We start from the raw sequence: 23,599 nt of genomic DNA, 5'->3' as shown, positions 1-23,599 counted from the left end.
GGTAAATTTCGTCTCGGAGTTCCCGTGGGAGCTTGAGAAATGGAAACTTGGACCGAGCCTGAGAGCGCAAGGTCATCGAGTGTGATGATCCGGGCCTCTTGTTGCTCAGTGCTAGCCTTGTCTGAGCCACCAACCATGGAGGCCTGGCACCTGTCTTGGTAACCCAATTTGAGCTGGCACCCGGAAAAATCTCCTCTTCGACCATCTTGCCCAAAAGTGGTGCTCTCATCCACACCTCCTTCGACCACCAAGGCGTCTCCTTGTCCTCGGTAGTATAAGTCGAGGCAGGCATTCTGGAAGGCGAGTGCGGAAGGAAAAAGGCGTATATGCGAGCACACAGTTCGCCAGGGGCACAATTCTCGACGAACTCGAGCTTTTCAGGGTGAGATATCCACCAATCACCCGTTGTATCGAATAGCGAGTCTCTTTTGGATCGAAATGGAGGGCGAACTTGGTGTCACAAACGTTGAAGGAACGGTACGCGTAATAGTTGAGCATCTATAGCATATTGTTAAGCTATCTCTCCGAACTGTTGGATGATACTTAGGGTAAGCATACCTCCCAAGAGCAAGCAGGTACCACAATACCATCAGAAGGATGTTTCTCGATAAAATAGCGCACCAAAGGGTCGTTTTCGCTGCTGGGGGCACCAAGGCAAGGGGCCAAAATCTCGATATGAGAAATTGGGGGTACATGTTTGGCGGCCATGTTTGTTGCGCCCGAGTGTAGAGTTCGTTGAGCAGAACGTTCGAACTCACGGTCTGATTTGTTTTGGCACTGCGCGCTTCCGTGCGAGTCAGTTGAGATCCTCCGTGCCGAGAAGCAGAGAAAATATCTAGACAGCACGCCTGAAAATGAGTGGTTGTGGAAATTGGCGAATAGTGTGTCGAGGCCGTGATGAACACACCGGTGCGTTTACTGGCGCAGCTGCCAAGCGTAGAAGGTTGTGTGCAAGCTTCTCGGTCTAGCTGCGCAGCTTTACCGAACCGAGTCTTGCCAGACCTAGGCGTTGTGCAAGTGGATACTGAAGGAATGACGATGCTCGCGGCGTTGGATTGTGAGCCTCCAGTAGCTGATCTGACAGGCCTGAATGGATGGCGACAGTGCGGTGGTGGTGGCAGAAGGGTCAAAGTGGATGGAAGGATGATTTGGGACGAACTGCTTCCCAGCAAAGTCACCCAATGATGAGGCGCGGTATGCCAAGAGACAAGACAAGCCATGGATACCAATCAACGATGAACGCCAAGGACGACATGCATGGCCAGGGGCGCGCGCCGTGAACTGGTCTGGCTATGGCGGCCCATTCAGCCTTGGCGCGCCCCTCGCGTTCGTCGCGTCCTGAGCATCCGCAGCTGCCAGCAACCTCTACGCAATTCCATCAGCCAAATTGCAACTCCAGACAGGATATGGCCCATTACGCCGTGATCCTACAGGCATAGCCTACGCGCAGGTATAGGTGTTTTCGCCTCGTTTCAGACGGTCTAGTCCAACCCGCTTCTCCCTTTTCTCCCAAACACGCGACGATGTGTCGGCAATTGTGCCAAAACGCTGCGTCTGTGCCATCCTGCCGCTTACATGCCCGATTTCCCTTTCCCCCGTCGATGCGGATTTTAATGGCTGTGCTGGCAAACTAACGCTCACTGTCGAGGGATGATTGGGCTTAGGTACTCTGGGTCTATCGTTTTGCAACCTTCGATTTCGACTCTATATGATGCCGCGTATCTCACCTGCAACTCGTTCTCTATTACCTCATAGAAATATGCCAATTTGATTGTCAGCGATGTGGCTCACTGCGTCTGAACAAATCATTCCATATCTCGTATCTTGATGCTAGCCACTGACGCGCGCGGCGCAGACCAGATGTGCAGTCCAGAAGAAATGACTTAAATGAGGTCAAAACATCCACGGAAAGACACTCACCAAATCCAGAGGAAAGACGGTCGCGTAAAGTCGGCGTACAAAAGCGAATGGCCACGGCTGGTGCCAGCCCTCGCGTGACGAGGAATTTCCTCTGATGAATTTCCTGGCATCCGTGGCGACATGGGGGAGCGAGGCCTAGAGCACTGGCTTACCCCGAAGTTCGCCCTATCACCTGATCTCCAGATTCTCTGTAGTGTGGACCTGGTCGAAAGTCGAAAATTGGGACGTTTCGTATATTTCTGAAGAATGGAGCAGAAGCCAGGGACTAGCGGACTGGGTAACCGGTCGATGCACTAAAGCAGCGATGGATGACGGAAGTGCGGGCGGTTAAGGTTGTTATTCACTTCTTGAATTCTACTGTGCAAATGTTCAGCTGGCTTAGGGCTGGTAAGGTAGTACAGACGCCGCATGATAAGTAAACGGAGTCGGGTTGAGAGATGAGGCAAGACAACACCGAATGAAAGGCTCGACAATTTATATGTGATGGCTCTTACGCCTCTATAGAGGGCGTCGTAGCCTAGGTAGATTAGTCCAATCCATACAATTCTCCTATATTTTAGGCTATCTATCCTCACCTGTCCACCTTTGCTATGCCTCATTACCTCCTATACACCCAAACGTTGATATCAACTTGCTTGACAAACCAGTAATTAATTTCCTTCCATTCTGCTTTTGGATCGACAAGCTCGATGCGGAAAGAGCGAAGGAACTGTGGAAGAAACTTCCACATTTCCACAGCAGCAACCTACCCCACATCCGGAAGTTAGCACCTATACATAGAGAAAGAGTTTCGTATAACGCACATTCTTTCCAATGCACTGACGTGTACCCTGTCCGAATTGGAACATGTGTCTGTCCATTTCCTTCGCCTCGGAGCGGAACCAGCGATCAGGGTTGAAGTCGTCCGCATCCTCGCCAAAGATCGATTTTACAAAGTGGAATGTAGCTGGATTCACGCCAACGCGGTACTGCGACTGTCAGCATCATCTTTTCTGGAATTTACGACGAGGCAGCTTACTCCAGCCGGGATATAATGACCGCAGAGCTCGCGACCACCCTCGGGGACGTGACGCGGGAACGTGAGAGCAATTGGTGGGAACACACGCATGGCCTCCTTGCAGACTGCAGACAAATAAGGCATCCTCGAAGCCTCGGCGTACGTGACGATTGGGCTGAGCTTGCCCTCGGCTTCATGTCGATCGATCTCACCCTGCAGCTTCGTGTAGGTGTCGGGATTCTTGCAAAGGTTGTACAGCGCAGAGCGGATAGCAATGGCAGTAGTATCGCTGCCAGCAAAGATGGCCGTGTACGACTCAGTGTACACATCCGTGATATCGAAGTCTGGAGACTTTTCCCGGCTTACTTCCAACAGCTTTTCGAGCATATCCGGCCGGCCTTTGCCCGATTCGACACGCTCGTCTACCAGCTTCTTCGACACTGCGGTCAAAGAATTGAACACTGATACGCCGTGCCTGAATGTCGCTGAAAACGGTAACATAAGGATCTGCAGCGGCCACAGGACCTTTGGAAGCACTGCCATACGGATAGCGTGCGGTAGGATGATGTCCACAGCGGCGATGTAGCCTCCGATATCTTTACTTTCGCGTAGGAATCCAAACGCACGGCCGAAGAACAACTCGCCGATAACGTCAAACGTATACCTGTGAGCCCGTCAGCCCTCTGCGTTTGAGTTATCTAGGGAGTAGCCCACCAATGCACCCACTCAGAGATGTCAAATGCATCACCTCTGTCGGCGAGCTCTCCCATGCGCTGCATGAACAGCTCGATGACAGGATCCACGTATTTTTCGTTTTCCAGAACCGTCTTAAAGGCGAATATGTGCTGGATCATGCGGCGACGGAACGTGTGCCTCTTCTCGTCCAGCTGCGTGAAGCTGTCGGCGTGCGGAGAGAGATTTGGTGCCTGGGTGAGGTAGAAATCCGTCTTGGTGAAGCCACCGTTGACAGCGTAGATTTCCTTCCAGGCTTGAGGATCGCACACGGAGCACTCGTTGGGAGCAATTCTCACGATAGGCCCTTTTCCGAATCGTTAGCGAAGGCGAAAGCAGGCGCCAAATAGAAAGTCCCGACCATATCGATCATGCAATTTTTTTGTGTAGCGGTGCATGTCCTCCGCATTGATCTTCCGCAAATACCATAGCCGCGAGATAGAAGCCCAGAAAGGGCCCGGAATCTGGGAGAGGGGGGAGAGGAATCTTTGATAGACGATCCAGCCGAGGCAAAAGGCAGCGAGCGAAACGGAGCAGAGAGTGGGATAGGAAAAAGAAAAGGTCATTCTGGCTTCACTGGGCATACAAGCCGGAGATAGGCAATGCGGTGAGTGGAACAATGCATTTGGAGCAGCGGCGCTGTCTATGGTTATGTATAACTGTGGGAAAGGTCGATCATTTCCGGATGTATGAAACCAAAGATTACAGCGCCGGATCCGACCGCTGGCGTGACGACGATGGGTTCTTACAGCAAGTGTGACAAGGGTCTTTGGCCGTATTTCGGTGATGTGATAGGCCACGTAGAAACAAGTACGCTGGCGAACATGTGTAGAAGCCATTCGTAAAACTATTAACGCGTGTGCGGGGTCATCCCTACCACGGGCCGGCAGTTCCGACAGCAGTTATCCGCGCCGCACCCACTTTTCCTCAGCTTGGATTGACGTCCGGACGACTCTGTTTTACTATCTACAAACTCTCCGAGTTTGCCTTGGCATTCATCGCCGCTCAAGTGAGGAACCGCAATTGCCTCGTCACAAGCGAGATTGATGAGCACAGTTGATGAGGATCTTACATGTACTGGGCAGGCGGAAAGGATCCAGGGTCCTCGGCCAGTGCGGCACAGCGCTGTGCCACACAACTCAGAAATTATTTTCCTCGCCAATTCAAGTCCTCTGACTCCGTGTTCTTCTATTGGTCCGCATGTGGCGGTGTAAGCACCTTCGCCGCAATTCTTCAGACCAAGAGCGCCCATCTGCGGCACAGCACCCCTTTCTACCGTGTTCCCAGACCTAATGGGAGACGTGCCTCTGACTTGGAATGACGAGGCACCTCTAGGGGTTCTCTCAGAGGCATAGTGTGCTCGTGGTTGAGAGCAGATGCTGAGATCATATGAAACCTGGCCTGCTACTGCTTTCTGCGAGACCCACTGTTGGACCGACTTACTCGTGGTACTGGACTTGGTACCAAGGCTATCGCTTGGTCTGAGTTGATGCCGCGCTCTTAAATAGGCTCTCGTCCCTGTGGCGCTGAACAAGCTTAGTAGCAGTACCTAGTAACTCGACAGAATGGCATCCGAAAACCATTCATACTTTGCCATATGGTGCTATGTGGCATACGCCTTTGGTACGTTCGTTGTTCTTCTGCGGTGAGTGCAGCACAACTCTCCCGGAATCCCACATCTTGACAGCATTCAGGCTCTACACGAGGCTCTTTGTCGTCACCAGCCTAGGTGTCGACGACTACTTTATTATCGCTGCAACGATATGTTCAACTGGAATCACTGCCTGCATTCCGTTCATGTTCAGTCTTGGAATTGGCAAGCACATCGCTGATCTGACTACATACGAGGTCAATCATGGCAGAAAAGTAAGCGAATGCCTTCTTTGTGATTTCCTTCAGCCACTAACGACTGCGAAGTGGGCGTGGTGTACTCAGATCATCTATTACTTAGCACTGGGGTAAGTGAGGCCAAGAAAGCGGCTTCTCGCGACTGACCTTTCGACAGCCTCATCAAGACCAGCATCGTCTGTTTGTATCTGCGCATTGCCTCCCATCCGGCACATATCAAGTTTCTACATATCCTAGGAGCCCTCATCTTCCTCCATGGGGTTGCATCTACTTTTGTAGGCTACACGTCCATCCTCTATCTTTTTTTTTTTTTTTTTCACAAACTAATAGTCACCCAGGCCACATTGGGCATGTGCATGCCCATGTCAATTGTGTGGAGCAGCACGTTCCCAGTGGGCTGCATTGACCTCCTCTCCTTCAACTACTTCAACGCCGCATTTCATATACTGACCGACATGGTCCTCGCACTTTTGCCAATTCCAGTGTTGAATAACCTGCAGATCGAGCAGGCGCAAAGAAGTGAGTGAGCTCTCTCCGTTTGTCTTAATATACTGACCGATATCTCATAAACTCAGGAGGCCTTGTTGTTATCTTCGGCGTGATCATCCTTGCTGTTGCCGGTACCATTGCTCGGCAAGTCACAAATGCCATTGCGCTTAATGCAGGCGCCGAATTCAGCTACGAATGGGCAGCTGCCGAGCTGTGCACATGCATTGAGGTCAACATGGGGCTGATCTGTGTCTCCGTACCAGCGTTGCAGCCGCTGTTCAAGAGCACGTTCAGGAGCTGGTCCAGCCTGAAGCGGTCACGAGATGACTCCGGAAGTGGCGTACCATATTTCAGAGGCACGGGTAACCTCCGCCGACTGAGTAGTGGCATGGGTGACGAAGTTGAAGGGTCGCCAAAGATACGTGGGACAAGAGTGACGCACACACCGGCTAAGTGGTGCAGTGAGAGCGAAGAGAACATCTTCCTGGAAGGAATTCATACGCAATCAAGCACACAGCAGGGACGAGGACATATGTGTGACAACTAATATCATCGCACTGTCGCAGCGGGCACAAGCCTGAGAGGGAAGTGTGCGTACAAGGAGCGGTTTTGGCATTATTATGCTCTCTGGTACTTCTACCAAGAGCTTCAAATACGTCGAGCGAGCCGAAGGGACGTCAAGAGCAAGTAGTACTCCATGGTTGTCGAACAGCTGGTATACGGTAGAGGTGATTTTCGTCTACGCATCCAAACGTATGTGGGCTAGTCAGGGTAGAATTGGTCTACTTAGCCTACGATATCTTTTGTGGAGGTATAAGAGCCAACCGTGTATCTCCAGGCAGGATCGCTGCTTCGGTTTCGATTACAGGTGAATCCACCGTCCTGAACGCTCCAACCTCGTGCTTCCCGCAATTCTCCCCGCGTGGCCTTAAACCGGACTTTCTGATCGAAGACGGCATCCAGAATCTCTGCTTTTGCCTTTCAGTGAACTAGCCTCTCTTCCTAAACGGCTATCGGCTGATCAGCTCACCTCTGATCGTTCCGCATGAAGTGAATGAGCGTCATCTTCTGTGCATCGACCGTCGCGCCGCTTGTCGCTTCCCACTCTTCGGCTTGAGCCACCATTGTTCTTTGATGCCTCGCAACCTTCTCGCTTGCGGGAGGGCCGGAAACCAAAGCGCTGCAGTCGTCAATGAACACGGCAGCTCCTTTGTTCTTATTAACCATGGATGGCGCCAATTCGGCGTTGAATAATAGGAACAGTATCGGTGAGAGAGGTCATCCCTGCGGAAGCCCTGCTTGTGGTGTCCATGGCGCTTGAGGTTTTACCGTCTACCACTACCGAAGTACTCCTGTTGGAGTAAAAAACCTTCACCAATTTGAGTAGCATTTACGGCACCCTTCTTTGTCGGAGCCGCTGGAGGAGCACGTCTCGCGCAACGCCGTTGTAGGCTCCTTTGACGTCAAATGGCAGGAGCAAGATACATTTGCCCTCGCGCGACACCTCGTAGATTCGTTGCCGGAGGACTGTTAGCGCCTGCACCATGGACCGATTCTCTCTACCGCTAAAGTAGTTCGTAACGTTATATGTTCGCCCTTCGAAACATAGCAGGGGATAGTCTACCATAGTCACGTGATTAAAAATCCCAGCTCCTGCGGTGCAGGAGGAAGCTAAGCCCGGCACTTGAGTATATTACCGTGGTCCCTGCATTGCTAAGGGCAATATTGCGCTCACCTACCATCGCTTACCATCTCTTGTATTCTCTTCCGTTATCAGCTTTCCCTCAATATGCTTCGGGATAGCGGAGAGGATCTGCCGGTTTGGGACAGCTCTCACCTGGACCTGCACTTCTGCTTGTCTTCATTCACCTTGCTGTCTCTATTGCCCGCTGTCAGCCCTCGCCTATCTCACCGACCTCAAACTCTCCCTCCTCACCCTTCCCGCTTGGCCTCCTTGCCTTCAAGTTATATTGCCATTTCCCACACGCTCACACCTATAATTTCGCCCTCTCAAGCTCTACCGAAGACCTCGTCTTCTTCAAAGATGCCATGGATGACAGTATCTCCATTGTGAGTTCTCGTCAAAATTTCACGGTGGGGTTATCGATCTCGTCAGGAACTGGCATTCGAGCTCAGACGGGAATTCTGCAAGAGAAGCGTCAGAACTGCCAGCCTTAGTAGATACAGCGTAATACAATCTAACCAGCCATCGAGAATGCCGCAAGTGAATGAAGTATTTCGCTTACACAAAAGCATCCGCAACAGTCAATCTTAATGCAGGGGTATCAAACAACATGAAAGACGAACACTAAAACAAGACCTTTTCCACCACAATTCTCTGCTCCAGTGAAGTGGGAACTCACGATCCTCTCAACACGTTCGGGTCTTTTCGTGCTTCTCGAAGTATTTCCGTCATACGTGAATACAGCTTCGGCTCTTTCTGTTTCCATTTTCCGCCGTTCGGGAAGACCGCCTTCCGCAACTGTTCGATCCAAGGTACGAATGGTCGATAATACTCAGTGAAGTGATCCCCTATCGTTTTGCAAAATATGCTGTCATCTGCAACAACGCCCAATTTCATACCCGCAAGCTCTTCTGTGTTCATGTAGTTCCACTTGTCAAACCGCTCCACCACTCTCCCCTTACCCGGCCCTTCGTAGTGGATACAAATCCAGAAGAGAACCCAGAAGAATGACTCGAGATCGTGCATAAACGAGTGTTTCTCCCCTAGCAGCACTCCGATTGCCATGAACGCCAGCGTGCCGGTCTTGCCCTGGGCTCCCGAAGCAGCCTCCCTCTCCTCATCGATCGCGAGATCGAGATCAATCAAAAACGCTTTCCAGGATGGGTTGCTACTTTCCTCGTTGACCATGAGGTTGTTCGCTGAGATATCGCGCTGGAGCATGCCAGCCTCGTGCAGGGACCGGTGCCCCTCGATGCATCCCCCCATCGCAGTGAGCAGGGCGGCTCGAGAACTCGCCTTGTAGATAGGCTTTCCATAGTCACGGACGATCACACGACGATGTACACGGTTCTTCGGGAGCTTGCCTCTTACTATTTGCTGTGAATCGGTGCAGATCCGTTTCTTGACCCGCTCTGATGCGCCGATGTCGCTGGATGGCCTCTTTTGCCCCGCTGAGCTGGTGCTGCGGGTGCTTCGCACGGTCCCGGACGTGCTCGGAGGTGGCATGGAGTCGCTCGGCCGGTAATTGCTCGCCCCCGCAACGTCCAGCCCTTTGCGGATGCTGCTGTAGACATCGTCCTCCACGCCGGCCACGTGGACTGTCTCGTGGTGATAGTGCCTCGCCACATTGATGACCTTTTTCTTCGTTGCCTTCTCTAACAACACACCCTCTTCGTCGCGCTCGGGATACTGCCACGAATCTTTGATTACATACGGCCTCCGTGACTTGTCCCCTTGGCGATACGCCTTCCAGCAGACCGTCCCCCGGCTGGCAACGCCCGAGGGCCGCTTGATGACTTCGTCTAGAACCAGGCGCTCCGTCTTGTTGTTGCGCTTGATTTCGATCCACCGCTCGCCGTTTGCTTCCTGGATGGTCGGATCAAATCCGAGCTGCTCTTTGTCCATCATGAGGTACCCGATGATCACCGAGACAAATCGCAGGCCGTCGTTGTTGATGTCAAATTGCTCCGACGCGACACCCCCGAGTCGGTCGAATTCCCACAGCCGCATGATGGACCCACACAGCGTGAAGCCAAAGACGAAGCGCCGGGTGTCCTGGGCAGCGAAGACCTCTCTCGCGTATCTGGCGAGGTCGCGCCAGGTTCCCGAGCTCCTGTCCAGATTCTTGTTGCTCTTCAGCTCTCCCACGACGAGAATCTGGGACCAGCAAGGCCGTCCGCACGCTGCGGTATCCGCGAAACTGAGATCCATCTTTCTTTCTGCTACGGATCCTTCCAAAGGCAAGTCCGGCCGCGCCAGTGTTCCGCGTTGGATGTTGCGGGCTGAACAGTGTTTTTCCGCGAGTGTTTTCAGCTGGTCTACCAGCCCTGTAAACCACCCCACCACGTTGTTCTGCGTCGGGCTCTCCGGCCAACCACTCCAGCCACGGTCTGTCGTGTACAGCGCATTTTTTCCCTTCCTACATTTTTGAAAGACCGTATCAGCCGTCTGCTGGAGGCTTGCAACTTTCCCGAAGAGCGTCTCGAAGAAGTTCGGCACCCCGACGAATAAGGCACCATCCAGCTCAGCCTTGAGCACATCGTCAAAGTATTTCCTGTGTTCCGAGGAGTCGATAATGCTGCTTGTGGCGCGCGTGTTCGGGGTCTGCTTGATTGAATGGGTGGCGGATGCGGCGGATTTGGGAGGCGTCACCGGCTGCGCGGTTAGAAGGGGAGATGTCGGAGTGATGATCGAAGCTTGGGGTTGCGTCTGGCGGACGAGGTCGTACACAGTCGTCCATATTGTCGGATCGTCCTCCCCAGCTACAACGTCTCTCACAAGCTGAGCGGTGTGCTTGATATCCGTTTCGTTTGACAACAGCCGTGCGTACAGGTGGTATAAAGCGCTACCCAAGAGGCTTCCATCGACGGAAGTGAGTTGGGCAGCAGCAGGAAGTAGCTGGAGAGCACCTATGAGTTTCAGGACAAGGCTCTTCCTTGCTGCGTTCATCAGCGTACGTTATTCATTGGAAGGTTGTTACTCACCCGGCTGCATGACCAACTGCTGGAAATGGTCTAATCCACCTCGGGTACTTGTGCGAGGATGAGTTGATTCGAATGCACTTCGGAATGAGTCGAGCGCATCATCGATTGGGTAGCCTTCGATAGTGGCAAGCTGGCTCTCTGAAAGTTGTGCCATCGCAGCGAACCTCGGCTGCTTGACCGAGCGATGCCGCAGGGCACCGAATGAGTTGAAAGAGGTCTTGAGGGTGTGACTGAAATGTGTCCTGTCGTCAGAAGAGCGAGTCGTAGCGTGTCGGTAGAGAGGCGCCTGTTGTGGAGATGCAGAGGGGCGCGTCATCGCGTTTCACCTGGGGATCTCTCGGGATAACATCGGCTCAACGAGTTGGCGATGCGGCAACTGCGTGACAAATTTGAGCCAACGTAGATTCGCCGGCATCTAGCTAAATAGCCTAGAGCATGCCCTGTGGTGTGCTACGCTACTTAGTGCCTTCTCATTCTAATTACGGACGGCTTCTAACAGCCCAGTTGACATTCTCGCTTACAGGTTCTGGCTCCCCATGTTCGTGCTGTTGTTACGTGAACGGATCAGTGCCAAGAAACTCGGATGCCTGCCGGAAGTATTCGGATGGTGAATCTCTATTGCATGGTGGTCCCTGCTGTGCATCACTTGACTGAGAACTGAGAATGTTGTAAAATTGGTTGGAAAGGAAGTATGCAGCATTTTACTAAATAATAGTGGGAATACACTGTAGTTTTCTGGGACAGGCGGAAATCTCCAGCCTCAAAGCACCGCTCGGTCATTTCCGACGTCTGCTTTCTTCGTTTTCATATACCCAGGAAATTGTCCAAAGGGAGAGCAACAATAAACCATCATTTCATTATCCCTGACAAGCTGCTGGCCGGGCAAGCAATAGTAATCAGATCGGGTATTACGAAAGAAAATAAAAAGTGATCTACAGCGGCAACGATGAAGGCACCCCGACAACAACCGGTCCGTCAGCCGGCTACGCGCCAAACACCTCCAGCTCCTTCTCCATCTCCTCCTCATCCAACTGCCGTCTCCTCGCGCGCTCCTTCCACAAGTTTCTCATATCATCCCTCAAGCAAATACCCCTCCCCTTCAACTCACCCACCCGCTCCGTCCTCGCCCTCTCCACCCCGTCCTGGAACTCCACGCCTGAGCGCAACGCACGACATCGACTCTCAGCGCTCAGTAGCCGCCCAGCGAGGCCCTCTATTTTTGCCTTCGTTGCCGTCACGTCATCCTTCACGCCATTCGACTTGCCGGACAGCCACTGTAGCGTCATGCACTCCTGCGCTTGACACCGGACGTGTTCGTCATAGAGTGACGCTATTTCTTGCTGCTTGTCTAGCAAGCGCTGCAGAGGCTCTAGAGCCACGTCAAGTTCTTGTTTCGCGGCATTGGCTGCGTCTTGGGCAGACCGGAGGACCTGGCGCACGGCGGTGAAATCAGACCCGCGCTGGAGTTTTTGGAGCTCCTTTTTCACTGCATTGACTGCTGTCTTCAGCTTCCCTTCGTACGCTTGAATGTCCTCCTCAGAACAGGCCTGGTTGCACGCCTCGTGCGAGCCAACAATACAGCTCTCTGAGGATGGCGTCGTCTGCGAGATATCGATGGCGTCTGGGTGCGATACGTCGTCGTCGGCTAGTGGAAGGAGGAGATGTTGCAACAGGCCACGCCAGAAGACGCTGTCGATGTTCTCCGGTTGCGAAAGGCCAGCCACGTGATGGATGGCGGTCACAACCACATGAAGGCCGCAGTCATAGCTATTCTTCTGGACGCCGCACGACCCGCCTGTGTAGGACCAATCCTTTTGGGAAAGGGTCGGTGAGATGAAATCAGCTCATCGAGCAGGTGCGTGACATCTGCTGGAACTGTATTCCCACCGGCAATAGAGTCAAAATATACCGCCTCGCCAGCGTCGAGATCTAGCGAAACGACGACCCAGTGGTTTTGATTGCGATGGAGGGGTAGCACGACGTAGCGATGGTTCTCTTGGAAGCGCAGTGGCTTCTTGCAATGGATCTTGGCCGGATCAGAGAGCTCTATCACCGTGTTGTCCAAAACGCGGACGTTGCTTGGCGACAAGACCACAAGACTCCAGTTTATAGCTGAGGCGGAGAGCCATTGACCAGGTTGGAGGCTTTGAATGGCCCCGAGCACGTCACTGCTCGGAACGGCCGCCGTGGGGTCCTCGGCTGGTGAGACGTTTCGACGACTGCTCGTGGAGGATGTGATATGGCTCGCTGCTGTATCATCTGGTGGAGACGTCAGGTCGATCACACTAGCTTTGTCGGTCTTTGTGGAGGTGAATGGAGCATTCGTAGCGTCGCGTGAGGCACAGCCATCCTGTCCTTCTAGCATAGGCTGTGCAGATGAGATGTGTACGTCTTTCGAGCGGCTTGTGGAGGCAAGATTCGCTCCACCAGTAGCAGAGGGCGGAGGGGATTGGCCAACGAGACTACTGTTCTCATCGCCGGTGCCCAACCCGGGGAATGCAAACGTGCTCTCGTCAGCATCTAGTAGCGGCAGTGACTCCGCCATCACGGAGGAAGGTGACCTTTCAAAACGCGAGTGGTCATCCGCGGTGCGAGCGACCTCGATGCTCGGGCTCCGCAAAAGGCGTGTGCGCTGGGGTTGTCTCTTGCTCTAAAAAGCAGTCAGTTTCTTGTGCGCACTGATATCCAGCTTCGATGGTAGACTCGCCTGTCTTCTCTTTTTGTGATAAACAAATGGGCTGCTGTCTGTGTTGCAGGCGCGTTTGAGATGGACGATTGGTGGATCTGGAAGTGAGGGCAGCGGCGTAGCCGAACGCAGGTGGGTAGGAGACTCTGTGTGAGCTTGCTTCCCTTGGCCGGCGGCTCGTACTAGTACCTTTTGTTCTTTGCCTTGGGCATGCAGGCGCTCGATGGTCTTCGTAAGGTGTTGTGCGGTCCATTGGTGTTTCCTCGGAATGCGGCTTCTACGATTGGTCCGACACTGGTCCATGCGGTGTCGCGTCTCTGTTACGGCTTCGAGTGCCTGCTCCAGCGTGTATTCGCCATACTCTGCCCACGCCACTATTTGCCTCATGAATGGTCGCGAATTCAGCATATCCGCCGAGAAGACCTGCTTGAACTGCGCTGTTGACAGCCTCCATTTCGACTCGGCAAGCTTCTTTCCCAAGCCTTTGAACTCGCCCCAGCCATCGCTATTCTCGTCATTGCCGCCGTTACCGCCGTCTACTGTCGTGTGTCGTTTCTCAGAAGCTACTTTTTCTATATTCACGCCCTTCCCCTCTTCGTCTTCCGTGGCGGCGTTTTGCCCGCGGCCACGAGCTGCTGATGTACGCGCACGGGTTTTCCTGCCCGAAGCGCTGGCCATAATCGAAAGCGTCGGATGCTTAGGTGCCGATCGAAGCCGAGCCATGCGGAGGCGTGAGTGTGGAGTTGACACATTCACGACGGACGCGTCGCGTTCTGAGGAGCGAGATGGCTTGGCGCGGCGCCCGGAAATTAACGGCCTCCGGCAAGTGCGACCGACGCATGCTATTTTCCGCAGCCGGTAATGTCCGGGATATCATCGCGGCCGAGCCGGGCTTAACCGGCTGCGATGCGCCCTCGTGAAATGACTTTGCGCTTCCAGTGATGATAAGGGCAACGCCCACTATTGTCTGGTTCGCCGTCTTGTCCAAAATGATCACCTCCATCGAATTAGAGGTCCTACAACGGCTGTTCCCATAGCCAGTACTGAAATGTTATCGCACACCTCTTAAAAAACAGGGCGAGCATCAGCAAAGAAGGTGGTGACGATGATTCACACATATTGGGATCCGGGTTCAGTCAAGACCCAGCCCGCTGTATGCAAAGAAATCGTTCCTTTTCTCCTATTGAACGATTTGAAAACTAGATGTAGACCAAAGTGCAAATAGAGGGCTCTAAACAAGATGCGAAAACGAAAGAGGGGAAACGTATTCATAGAGTTATCGTTTATGCACCACTCGTGTCATCCCCTTCGAGACCACCTCTCGAGTGCTGTCAGTCCCTGTAGTGGCGTGACGGCTGGTTGGAGAAGGGATTGATTTGCTTAGAGAAGGATTGAGCTCTCAGTCTTTGGTTGCGATCAGCCTTCCAGTAGCCAGAGCAAATGCTGCTGTCGCTTTGATCGCGCGCATGTCTGCACGCCACTTTTCCGGCGGCCCGTCTACATACTTACCATCGGGCCCTTTCGTGCCCGACCATCCGCCTAGCATGAACGCAAGATCTCCAAAAAATCTGTTTCTCAAGTCTACCTGCATTTTAACCCTGAGATTCATTCAGCGTGGACATTCCAAGAGAAGTGCTTGACTGTTTCCCTCTCTGCTCCGCAGTCGCATGCGGGTGCTTCTGCTCGCTTGATTTTGTGTTTCGGCTCGTTCAGGCTCGCTTTCGACGTCCTCAACTGTGCGATCACTGCTGCTTCTTTATAGTTTAGCTGATCATAGAGCTTCTTGGTGTGAAAGTGCGCCAACGCGCGGTCAAGCTTGCGGATGGACTCGCCAACCTTGGAAGCTTCGAACGTTTTCTTCCAGAGTCTCGTGGTGATTTCTTTGCACCGTGCCATGGCTGAAGACCGTAACATATTTTCTAAGGGCGGTTCTCGGTTGCTCTTCGTACCTTGCAGTGCCAAGCTATGCGCCCTCTCGTTGCCGTTAACACCTTGCTGCGCAGGCACCCACGTGAATTCGACTGCCGGGGCTCTGCGGCGCAGCGGTAGTTCGCTTGATTAGAGCAAAAGGCTTCAAGACCCTCAGGCAAGAAACTGTGGAGCGGAGCAAAAATGCGCCAGGAGTAATGGCAGAACTACAAGAAATAGTGTTCGCGCTAGGATGGCTAGTCCAACGCCCTCGGCAGACGGATGCTCCAATTCCAGGCCGCATAGTGCACACTTTCTGGGTGGTCACGAACAGCAAAAAGGGACCAGCGCGTCTAGAAATATCGCAAGCCAGTTTTTCGGGGCAACACCTAGTCAAGAGAGCACGGGAGCTTATCGTCAGGATTAAAGTCAAAGGAGCGACGTTTAGGTTTATGTGGGTGCCAGCCCACAGCGGAGTCGCAGGGAATGAAGCGGCACACCGAGCGGCCCAGGAAACACTTCTTCCAGGCCTGCGGCCATCGGTCGAGTGGCGCACCAGAAGGCGAGCAAGGGAAGCTGTTGAAGTACAAGTGGGACAGAGTCTGCTCCAGGAGCGAGAGGAGTTAACGGTAAAACTAAGTCCATGGGGGAAATACAGGCGCAAGCTGGACGGGGCGTTCCCGGGGCAACACACACTGCGGCTGTACAACAGGCTCGATTCAGAGCGTGCAGCTATACTCATCCAGTGCAGAACAAACCATAGCTTCCCCCGGTTGTTCCTTGTCCATCTGCAGAAGGAGGAGTCTGGACAGTGCGAGTGTGGACAGGGCACAGAGACAGTGCGACACATTCTTTTGGTATGCCTGATGTGGCAACAAGCACGCACAGAGCTCGTACTTGTAGTAGGGGAAAGATAGGGTGATGTTTCATTCATGCTTGGGAGGTGGAATAGGAGGTAGGATTGGCGGAATTGGCAGCCAGTCGATGGGCTAAAGGAGCGATAGAAGCCGGATTTGCGGGTAGTCAAGGCGGTTATTCAGCTCCTGAAATCAAATGCACGGCTGTCCAGCCGGGATAGAACTGGTGGGGCGATACAGCCGCCGCACGATCACTAAACGGAAGCGGGCTGAGGAGTGAGGCAAGGCAAAAGAGGGCGAATGATGCGCTAAAGTACGGATGGCTCTTATGTCTCCACAGAAGAAACCGTAACTTGAATAGGCCAATCTAATCCAATCCACATATCTTAGGAGTTGAAGACGAAAATTAAGAGGAAAGGCTGAGGGTACTCCGAGACGCGTGCAGGCTGTTCGAGTGGACAGACTGGCAGAGGCACGCGGAAGACAGCTTTTCCAGGCGTTGAGTAGGCTAGAGGGCGACTAGGGGGCGGATAAGGAGCAGATTGATTCGTTGCTTTAGCTGTCGAGCTCGTTCATCTTCGAGAAGGTCGGCGATCAGCCGTTTAGCAACGAGCCGATTCACTTTCTAGCGGTGCTTGGCATTAGCCAAGAAACGGGCCGCTGCGTCGGGCGAAGGGCTACTCGTACATGCTGGCTGGGATCGTGTACTGTGTGTGGGTGCTGGGCATTGAGGAGCTGCTGCCGTCGGCGGAGCGGCAGGAGTAAGGAGACGCTGAGAGGGGGCGCCTCTTGAAGTTGCAGAAGAGCTATCTGGTGGATGGGTGGTACGGTCCGATGAGTACGATGGTAAGCTTCTCTGGATGCGCCTTCTTTGTTTTACCTACCGGACTAGCCGGACGAACCACGGATTGCAGCTGCGCCATTGACTGACCGCCGCGTAACTTAGTAAGTCGGACCATGCCATATGTGTTACGCGAAGTCTATCAAAGCTGCCTACTTCACCTACTACAGCCTCTCTTACCACTACTGACCCTTCTGCGAGAATTGGAAGAGAACCCGGGAATATCTAGAGTCGTAGCTCGATAGCGCTTGCCTTGCGAATCGCGTACCCCTACTAGACAATCAGCTTTGAAGAAGCCCCTTTGAAAGCGTCATTGTCGGCTTTCTTGCAGCGAGTAGATGCAAAGAGGATGGAAGCGCCAGCACGAAAGCAGGAACCGTGTGGAGTTTATTCGAGGACTCAAGTCAATTTGACGACCGTAAATATTATAGCAGATCGGATCTTTGATCTAAAATGTAGCAGTTAGGCAAGCCTTCTATCCAGTAGCCGTCTTCGGATCGATTCCCTTGCGCGCTCGCAAACAAAAGCGTGTTGTTGCAAGAATCGACTGGGATCAAGTACAGGCGGCGTGGAAGATTCATGAAGGACGTAACTATATACTGTGTTCTCGTAATGAGTGTAGCAGATAAGGTCCTCGTCTAGAGTACGCCAGTTCGGTTTCGTTGGTTCAAGGATGAGTCGGCCGCCGGGTTGAGCGTTATCCTCCAGACAGCGGAGCTTGATGCGCTCCAGCTGTAATGTCTGCGACATATCTTTCAGGACCGATTCCCAGAGTCTACCATCGGGTATCAGGGCAACGGAGTTGAGCTCAAGATCACGGAGTGTGGGGCTAAGTGTCTTGAGAAAGAGAAGGAGATCGTCGCCACGCGTGAGAAGCGAGAGCTGCAGCTTTCGCAGAGCAGGAAAGCATTGACCCTGACCCAACGAGCGAAGCAGCGAGCTAGCAGCATCGCCGGGTTGACTTCTCCAGTCAGGATACGACATGTTTGGTGCGTCTTCGAGCCAACCGTCCATGCGAAATATGAGCGAGATGCGTTCAAGGCAGTCGGCACGCCTCAAGAAGTAGAAGAGCTGTCGAGCGGCGGCAGACACATCCTCCTCATGATCAGCACATTTGACATGGAGAAAGAGGGTGGCTAGATGCGTAAAGGCATGCTCCATATTCATGAGCTCCCTCGTTAGGTTTTCCTGATGACGGAGCGCCCCGTACCAGCTCCCAGCACGGTCGACCCAGCGGTCAATGTTCATATCTAGCTCATCACCCATCCAAACTAAGTGATCTTCCTGCTCCCACGCGCTGTGGAGTGGATCCCAAAGACGGCCGAGGTTGACGGCGCCCCAGAAGGCCCCCTCCGCCACGTAGATATCGAGACTACGGAGGCTCTTGTTACGCTGTTCAGCAAGCCCTAGTGCGCGGAGGGCGAGAGAAAGCTGTAAGTTTTCTACCCTCTCAGCCTCTCTATCGGTAGAGTAAAGGATGAGCCGCGTAGTGTGGAAGCGCAGGCGCTGCCAGCGCGCCCCCCAGTTTCCATCGGTCAGGTAGGCCGGGTCGTGCTCGAAACGTCGAAGCTGCGGAAGCCTCAATATTGCTTCGTCAAGGCGGTCCGGGAGCGACAGATCCAGCTCTTCGTTTGTTGCGCGCGCATGCGATGGCTCTCGGACCGGCAAAGCTCCCAGAGGCCGGTAGGAGACGCCGCGTAGAAGCTGCTGTGCATGTTCTCTTAGAGAAATACGGTCACGCTCGTACTGATCGAAAAGGCGGCAACGATCGTCGTTTGAAAGGTGAGACCATTCCTCTGCGGACATGATGTCGTCCTCATCTGAATCCGAGCGGTTCTCGTCGGAACCAGCGTTGCTCAGACGATCCTCGAATTCGGGTGATCGGGAAGGTTCGTGTATCACACAACGTTCCCAAGATTCGAAACCATCAAAGAAATGGTTCAGGCCGTATGTTCGCCTCAAAACCAGAGTGTGTACATGCGGAATCAATGAGTCACTGGCGGCAATAGCCGTCAGATGGTCAATTCCGCCTTCGTCTAGATTGAAAGCTACAGTCTCGAAAAGACGCGGTGTCGCGAGACGGCTGAGCTCAGTATCTACTAGACGCAGTTGTTTCTTGCTAGCTGGGTCGAGGTAAACCATCACCATGTTCCAAAGCTCCGCAGGCAATCGTGGAGCCATGACGCATATAGGATGGGGTAGAAGCAACACGACTTGGTCCGTAGGAGTCCGCTCAGCGTTGAGAGTCAGCGCCGTCGCGCGTTGTGTGTTGCGCTCAAAGACAACCGAGATGAGCGGTATCACGAAGGTTAGCGACGAAATTTTGCAGAGTTGGCTACGGTGGTAGAACTGATCGCGGGTGAATGTTTCGCCGGTACGCTAAGCTACTCTTAACTATAGGCACTTGAAATACATCTACATTTTGATGAGGCATATCCATGAGCACTTGAAGACCTTCGGTTGCGTTCGTCACACGTGTAAGGAGGGCCCAGACGCCAACGACGCCATCTGGAGAAAATGCGATTGAGAATACCAATGACAGGGCACTGAAAACGTCGAGTTATGTTCTTCTACAAGCAGATTATCGATTTAACAAACTGCTATAATAAACACGTACTTGGCCACCTATACGACAACTCTTTATCTATTCCGTCGCAAGTTGCAGTTAACAGGCTGGAAAGCAGCACCATGCAGGGTGTGTTTGATAGAAATTGGCTGTGGCAAGAAACCCTCAACTACCACCAGACAAGAGCCAACACAACGCAGGGGTCCAGGTGGATATAATACCAAGCATGGACTTCTACAGGTAGTCACAGGCCCATCAAGAACGCTGTTTTCTTTTTTAGTCCCAACGATATACGCTGGTGGTTGTGCTACACCATAACAATCCCCCGGCCGCGCCGTTTCTCGCCTGCGCCCGCCGCAATTGCCAGTCTGGGCCCCAGCCCATCCAGCCCCTCATGCTATGGAAGCTCCGCAGCCCACTTTACCGCCTCCCGTGCCATCGGTTGCCACACCAGACTGACCTGTACCTGGCCGTCGCGTCAGACTCATCCATTCAAGCGCGTCCAAAGCTCCGCCGCGCAATGCTGGGCGACTACTGCCACCACGCTCATCGCATACGCCCGTCTGAAGATAAGACAAGGACGGCGTATGCACTGAGACAGGGTACCATACGAGGGTGCGTCCTCGAACAGACCATAGGATGTGTGCTCCAACAAATCCCGCTCGCGAAGCTGCACGAAACGCACCTAGCTTCCTCCCTCAAACCTGACGACGTGGTTTCCAAGCCGGCCTGTGCAAGACGATGTGAGTGCGTAGTCTTTTCAATCGAGATATAGGTACTGCAGCACTACACATTTCCATGACACAGTGGAACGGTGTTCTTTGGTCACATGACCAGACTACCCAGCTCCTGTCGTGCAGGAGGAGACAGCCCATCGTTTGGAGAAAAGGGATCGCCTCTCTCGCCGATACTATTTCTATTCTTCGTCGTGGACTTGGTGCAGTCTGTCACCAATAAGAACAAAGGAGCCATCGCGTTTATCGACGACTACAGCGCCTGGGTCACTGGATCGTCAGCAAGCGAAAATGTGGCGAAGCTTCAAAGAACGGTCGTAGCTCGGGCCGAAGAGTGGGAGGCGACGAGCGGCACGACGTTCGAAGCAGAGAAGACGGCGCTCATTCACTTCACGCGGAACGAGCAGAGGTGGTCCGATTAGCCGATAGTGATCAAGGAAAAGTAAGTGCACCCAAGGACAGAAGCAAAGGTACTAGGCGTTGTGTTCCACCAAGAACTCCGGTTCAAGGCTCATGCAGGTAAGATTGCGAAGAGGGCGTCCGGGCAGCCCTGGCGTTGAAGAGACTACAAGGCCTCCGACTGAGCAGCGTGCGCAAGCTCTTCGCGGCTACAGTAGCCCCGACGATCACCTATGCCGCCCCAGTGTGGGCGCCAGCTACAACAGCACCGCTAATGAAATCACTAGAGGCAGTGCAGATGATTGCCGGTAGAGTGATCACCGGGGCATTCAGGACGGTAGCGCTGCCTATCCTCGAAGCCGAAGCAGCGATTCTGCCGGTCGGGATCCGCCTCAACCAGCAACTACTTCGCTTCTGGGTCAACTGCGACACTCTACCACAGAGACACGCTTCCTGGAAGCTGAAGCGCGCAATCGACCCGGCCAACAAGAGGTTCGTGTCCCCGCTGCAGCGGATAATGCTGATGGCTAGAGAAATCGACGTCGAGCACCTCGAAACGATCCACCCGTTTGTGACAATGCCCTGGGCCAGCAGACCGGCCGTTCAGATTGAGTCCCTAGAAGCAGCGAAGCGTCGGGCCAGCTCTTTGCCAGAGCCAGAGGTCGCCATCTTCGCACAAGGCTTGCAACGGAGGGGAAAGGCTGGCAGTGGCATCTCGCGCGTGGACGGCAGGGGCACAACAATAGTCGCTCACTCGTTTACGGTCGGCAAGTCCGACTCAGTAGACGCCTTATTCGCAGAGCTGCAGGCAATTCACCAAGCTGTAGAACTAATACGCGGCACGTGGTCAACCGAGATGGTGGCTAGATTTCCTGAAGCGGCCAAGGTAAAACACGTCATCTACAGCGACAACAAGACTGCCCTCCGTCTCCTCCATAAGCCGCGCCAAATGCCGCGCCAGGAAACCGTCAGAAGCGTTTTGCAGTCACTAGACTAGATCAAATGCAACAGGGGCCGTGTCTGCTTGAACCATCGGTGTAGACGGTATCGGCGAACCTTATAGCCCGCGCCTGAGCGATAGCGCCGTCCCGATCGGTGATGATAATATGAGGCCGGATATCGCGCTCCCACGGTGGGAGAGTCCAAGGTATGATGGTCTCAATGGGCGCACTCTTTTCCGGAGCGATGAGGCTCCCGTAGAGATCCCATGCCTTTCTTAGCGGAGAGGGATAACCTCACTCTGTTCGGGAAAATCTCTAATGCAGTCCGCAGCCGGGTTGTTGGGGGGTAGTGTGTGCAGCCTTACTAAGTGTTTCGACACTTTTGCACGCAAGCGAAGATCGATCGGCATCAGGCATGCCTCTCCTTCGGCGACTAGCAGGGCGATAGTGCGGAAAGTGCCTGTGATGGCCTGCGCCCCCAAACGCTGGACTCTCTCCAGGTGCCGCACCAGTTTTCCCACTCCCAGTCTTCCTAGCCCGTACCACGTCGATGCGGCGTAGTCGGTAATAGGGGTAACGGTGGCCTGGTATAGTTGTCTCATTCTCCTTGGGCTGACGCCTCTAAGCCCATTGGTCGCTAGGCACTGGATAGTTCCCTTGCTCATAGCTTTATTGCTACAATGTTATACACCCTGGCCCTTGCTCTAGTAGACTCCCTATCAATGCATTGTACCTCAATAATTGAACTCTTTATCATACAAAAAGAAAGGTACGCAAGTTTTCGTTTACAAAGCATTTCGTATTCAAATGAGATTCAGCAGCAATACCCAGACTTAATCTGTGCAAGAAGGATAAAAAGAAAAAAAAAGACAGGGGTATAAAAATAATTGCCAGCGGAGGAATAAAACTCAGCGTGAGCTCCTTCGAGCCAGAACCCATCTCACACCAATAACAAATTCTTCTCGAGCCAAGGTCTGTATGTATCCTTTGCCCATCCCGCCAATCGCCTCAACGAAGCCGCGAGCTGATAGACGCCAAGAACCGACCTAGTGGTCCCTAGACTCAAATGCCGGAATATCCTGATCTCTGAGTCATCTTCGAGCTCAGCGAGCATTAGCTTCCACTCGTGGCCTTGCACAATTATCAAGGGCAACGTTGGGAGCGCAGAGCCTCCATTGCTGAGCCGCTGCAGCCAGCGAAAGTGTGCAGACACCCACACGGCAAGTTGCGCATTGGCCACGTCTTCCTCGATGGCTGCGCGCTTGGTCTCAATACTAACTGCGATAGGCGAGAATTGTACGTGCTCAGCAGGAGTGTGGTTGATAGAAGAAAGCTCCTCTTGGCGGAGCTTTGCGCGGACAATTTTTGCAAGGTCCTTGTCTGACCTGGTGTCGAGGACAACGGCAAAGTCAACCATCTTTGACTGTGCCGCCAGGCCTGCGGCAGAGCTGGGCAGTAGCGACTGATCCTTGATTTGTGCCGTGGTGACGTTGCGGTACCACACTGCCCTCTCGCTACGACCACGTTCGAGGGCGAGCCGTAGCGCACGTGAGTGAACTTCGTTGTTCCAGTCTGCCTCGCACAGATCATCCTCCTCACACTCGTTGGCAGCATCCATCAGACTGTTCGCTGCAGCCCAGAAGCCCTCGTGCTCGGCGCGTTGTTGCTCGCTGTTATCGCTGTCGTCGAAATTCAGATCGTCGAGCAGGTCGTCGTCCAGAAGAGCAGCAGCGCGACCCTTGACTACACTCGGGATCAGTCCGTTGCCCCGACCCACGCGCCGAATGTCCCTGCACAGCTCCCTCACGTCCGCGGGCGCCTGGCCCGGCTTCTCAAGCGTCACCGCGTGCACGTGTACATTCGACAGCTGGAGGTCGCCTAGGCGGCGCACTGGACTGCGAAGACGCCGGCTACTGGTGCAGCTGGCCCAGCTCGTGGTCGAAGATCGGCTCGGAGAGGGCGAACGCGTGGTGGCGGGGTCCGAGGCAGCGGCCGCTGGAGGCACGCCGGAGG

General features: G+C 53.6%; 7 protein-coding genes across 7 annotated transcripts; 2 read left to right on the top strand and 5 right to left on the bottom strand.

Annotated features, from left to right (window-relative positions):
* Positions 1-2,518: 2,518 nt before the first annotated feature.
* LTHEOB_13001 (Pisatin demethylase) lies at positions 2,519-4,215 on the bottom strand (the record flags this gene model as incomplete). The annotated part of the gene is made up of 5 exons (XM_035509932.1): positions 2,519-2,665; positions 2,724-2,888; positions 2,939-3,581; positions 3,644-3,956; positions 4,011-4,215. The coding sequence occupies 5 exons, from the start codon at positions 4,213-4,215 to the stop codon at positions 2,519-2,521; spliced, it is 1,473 nt and encodes a 490-aa protein (XP_035362896.1).
* A 999-nt stretch (positions 4,216-5,214) lies between these two features.
* LTHEOB_13000 (uncharacterized protein) lies at positions 5,215-6,439 on the top strand (the record flags this gene model as incomplete). Its single annotated transcript, XM_035509931.1, has 7 exons — positions 5,215-5,294; positions 5,344-5,515; positions 5,567-5,607; positions 5,655-5,772; positions 5,836-6,016; positions 6,073-6,348; positions 6,405-6,439. 7 exons carry the CDS (start codon positions 5,215-5,217, stop codon positions 6,437-6,439), a joined length of 903 nt encoding a protein of 300 aa, XP_035362895.1.
* Positions 6,440-8,075: 1,636 nt separating this feature from the next.
* LTHEOB_12999 (Serine threonine-protein kinase sgk2) lies at positions 8,076-11,192 on the bottom strand (the record flags this gene model as incomplete). Its single annotated transcript, XM_035509927.1, has 5 exons — positions 8,076-8,131; positions 8,405-8,518; positions 8,570-10,609; positions 10,655-10,884; positions 11,176-11,192. 5 exons carry the CDS (start codon positions 11,190-11,192, stop codon positions 8,076-8,078), a joined length of 2,457 nt encoding a protein of 818 aa, XP_035362894.1.
* A 445-nt stretch (positions 11,193-11,637) lies between these two features.
* On the bottom strand, positions 11,638-14,063 carry LTHEOB_12998 (uncharacterized protein; the record flags this gene model as incomplete). Its single annotated transcript, XM_035509926.1, has 3 exons — positions 11,638-12,465; positions 12,564-13,304; positions 13,530-14,063. 3 exons carry the CDS (start codon positions 14,061-14,063, stop codon positions 11,638-11,640), a joined length of 2,103 nt encoding a protein of 700 aa, XP_035362893.1.
* A 3,108-nt stretch (positions 14,064-17,171) lies between these two features.
* Positions 17,172-19,127, bottom strand: LTHEOB_12997 (Chromatin modification-related protein eaf7 protein; the record flags this gene model as incomplete). Its single annotated transcript, XM_035509925.1, has 2 exons — positions 17,172-17,216; positions 17,547-19,127. The coding sequence occupies 2 exons, from the start codon at positions 19,125-19,127 to the stop codon at positions 17,172-17,174; spliced, it is 1,626 nt and encodes a 541-aa protein (XP_035362892.1).
* A 1,792-nt stretch (positions 19,128-20,919) lies between these two features.
* Positions 20,920-21,642, top strand: LTHEOB_12996 (putative reverse transcriptase; the record flags this gene model as incomplete). The annotated part of the gene is made up of 1 exon (XM_035509924.1): positions 20,920-21,642. The coding sequence occupies one exon, from the start codon at positions 20,920-20,922 to the stop codon at positions 21,640-21,642; it is 723 nt and encodes a 240-aa protein (XP_035362891.1).
* Positions 21,643-22,526: 884 nt separating this feature from the next.
* Positions 22,527-23,599, bottom strand: LTHEOB_12995 (uncharacterized protein; the record flags this gene model as incomplete). Its single annotated transcript, XM_035509923.1, has 1 exon — positions 22,527-23,481. A coding segment is annotated over one exon (955 nt), but the record flags the coding sequence as incomplete, so codon positions are not given.

This window comes from Lasiodiplodia theobromae (assembly GCF_012971845.1).
Source record: "Lasiodiplodia theobromae strain AM2As chromosome Unknown scaffold_95, whole genome shotgun sequence".
In the NCBI taxonomy this organism is placed as follows: domain Eukaryota; kingdom Fungi; phylum Ascomycota; class Dothideomycetes; order Botryosphaeriales; family Botryosphaeriaceae; genus Lasiodiplodia; species Lasiodiplodia theobromae.
Note: the sequence above shows the minus strand (reverse complement) of the source record. Positions and strands in the feature narration are given on the sequence as shown.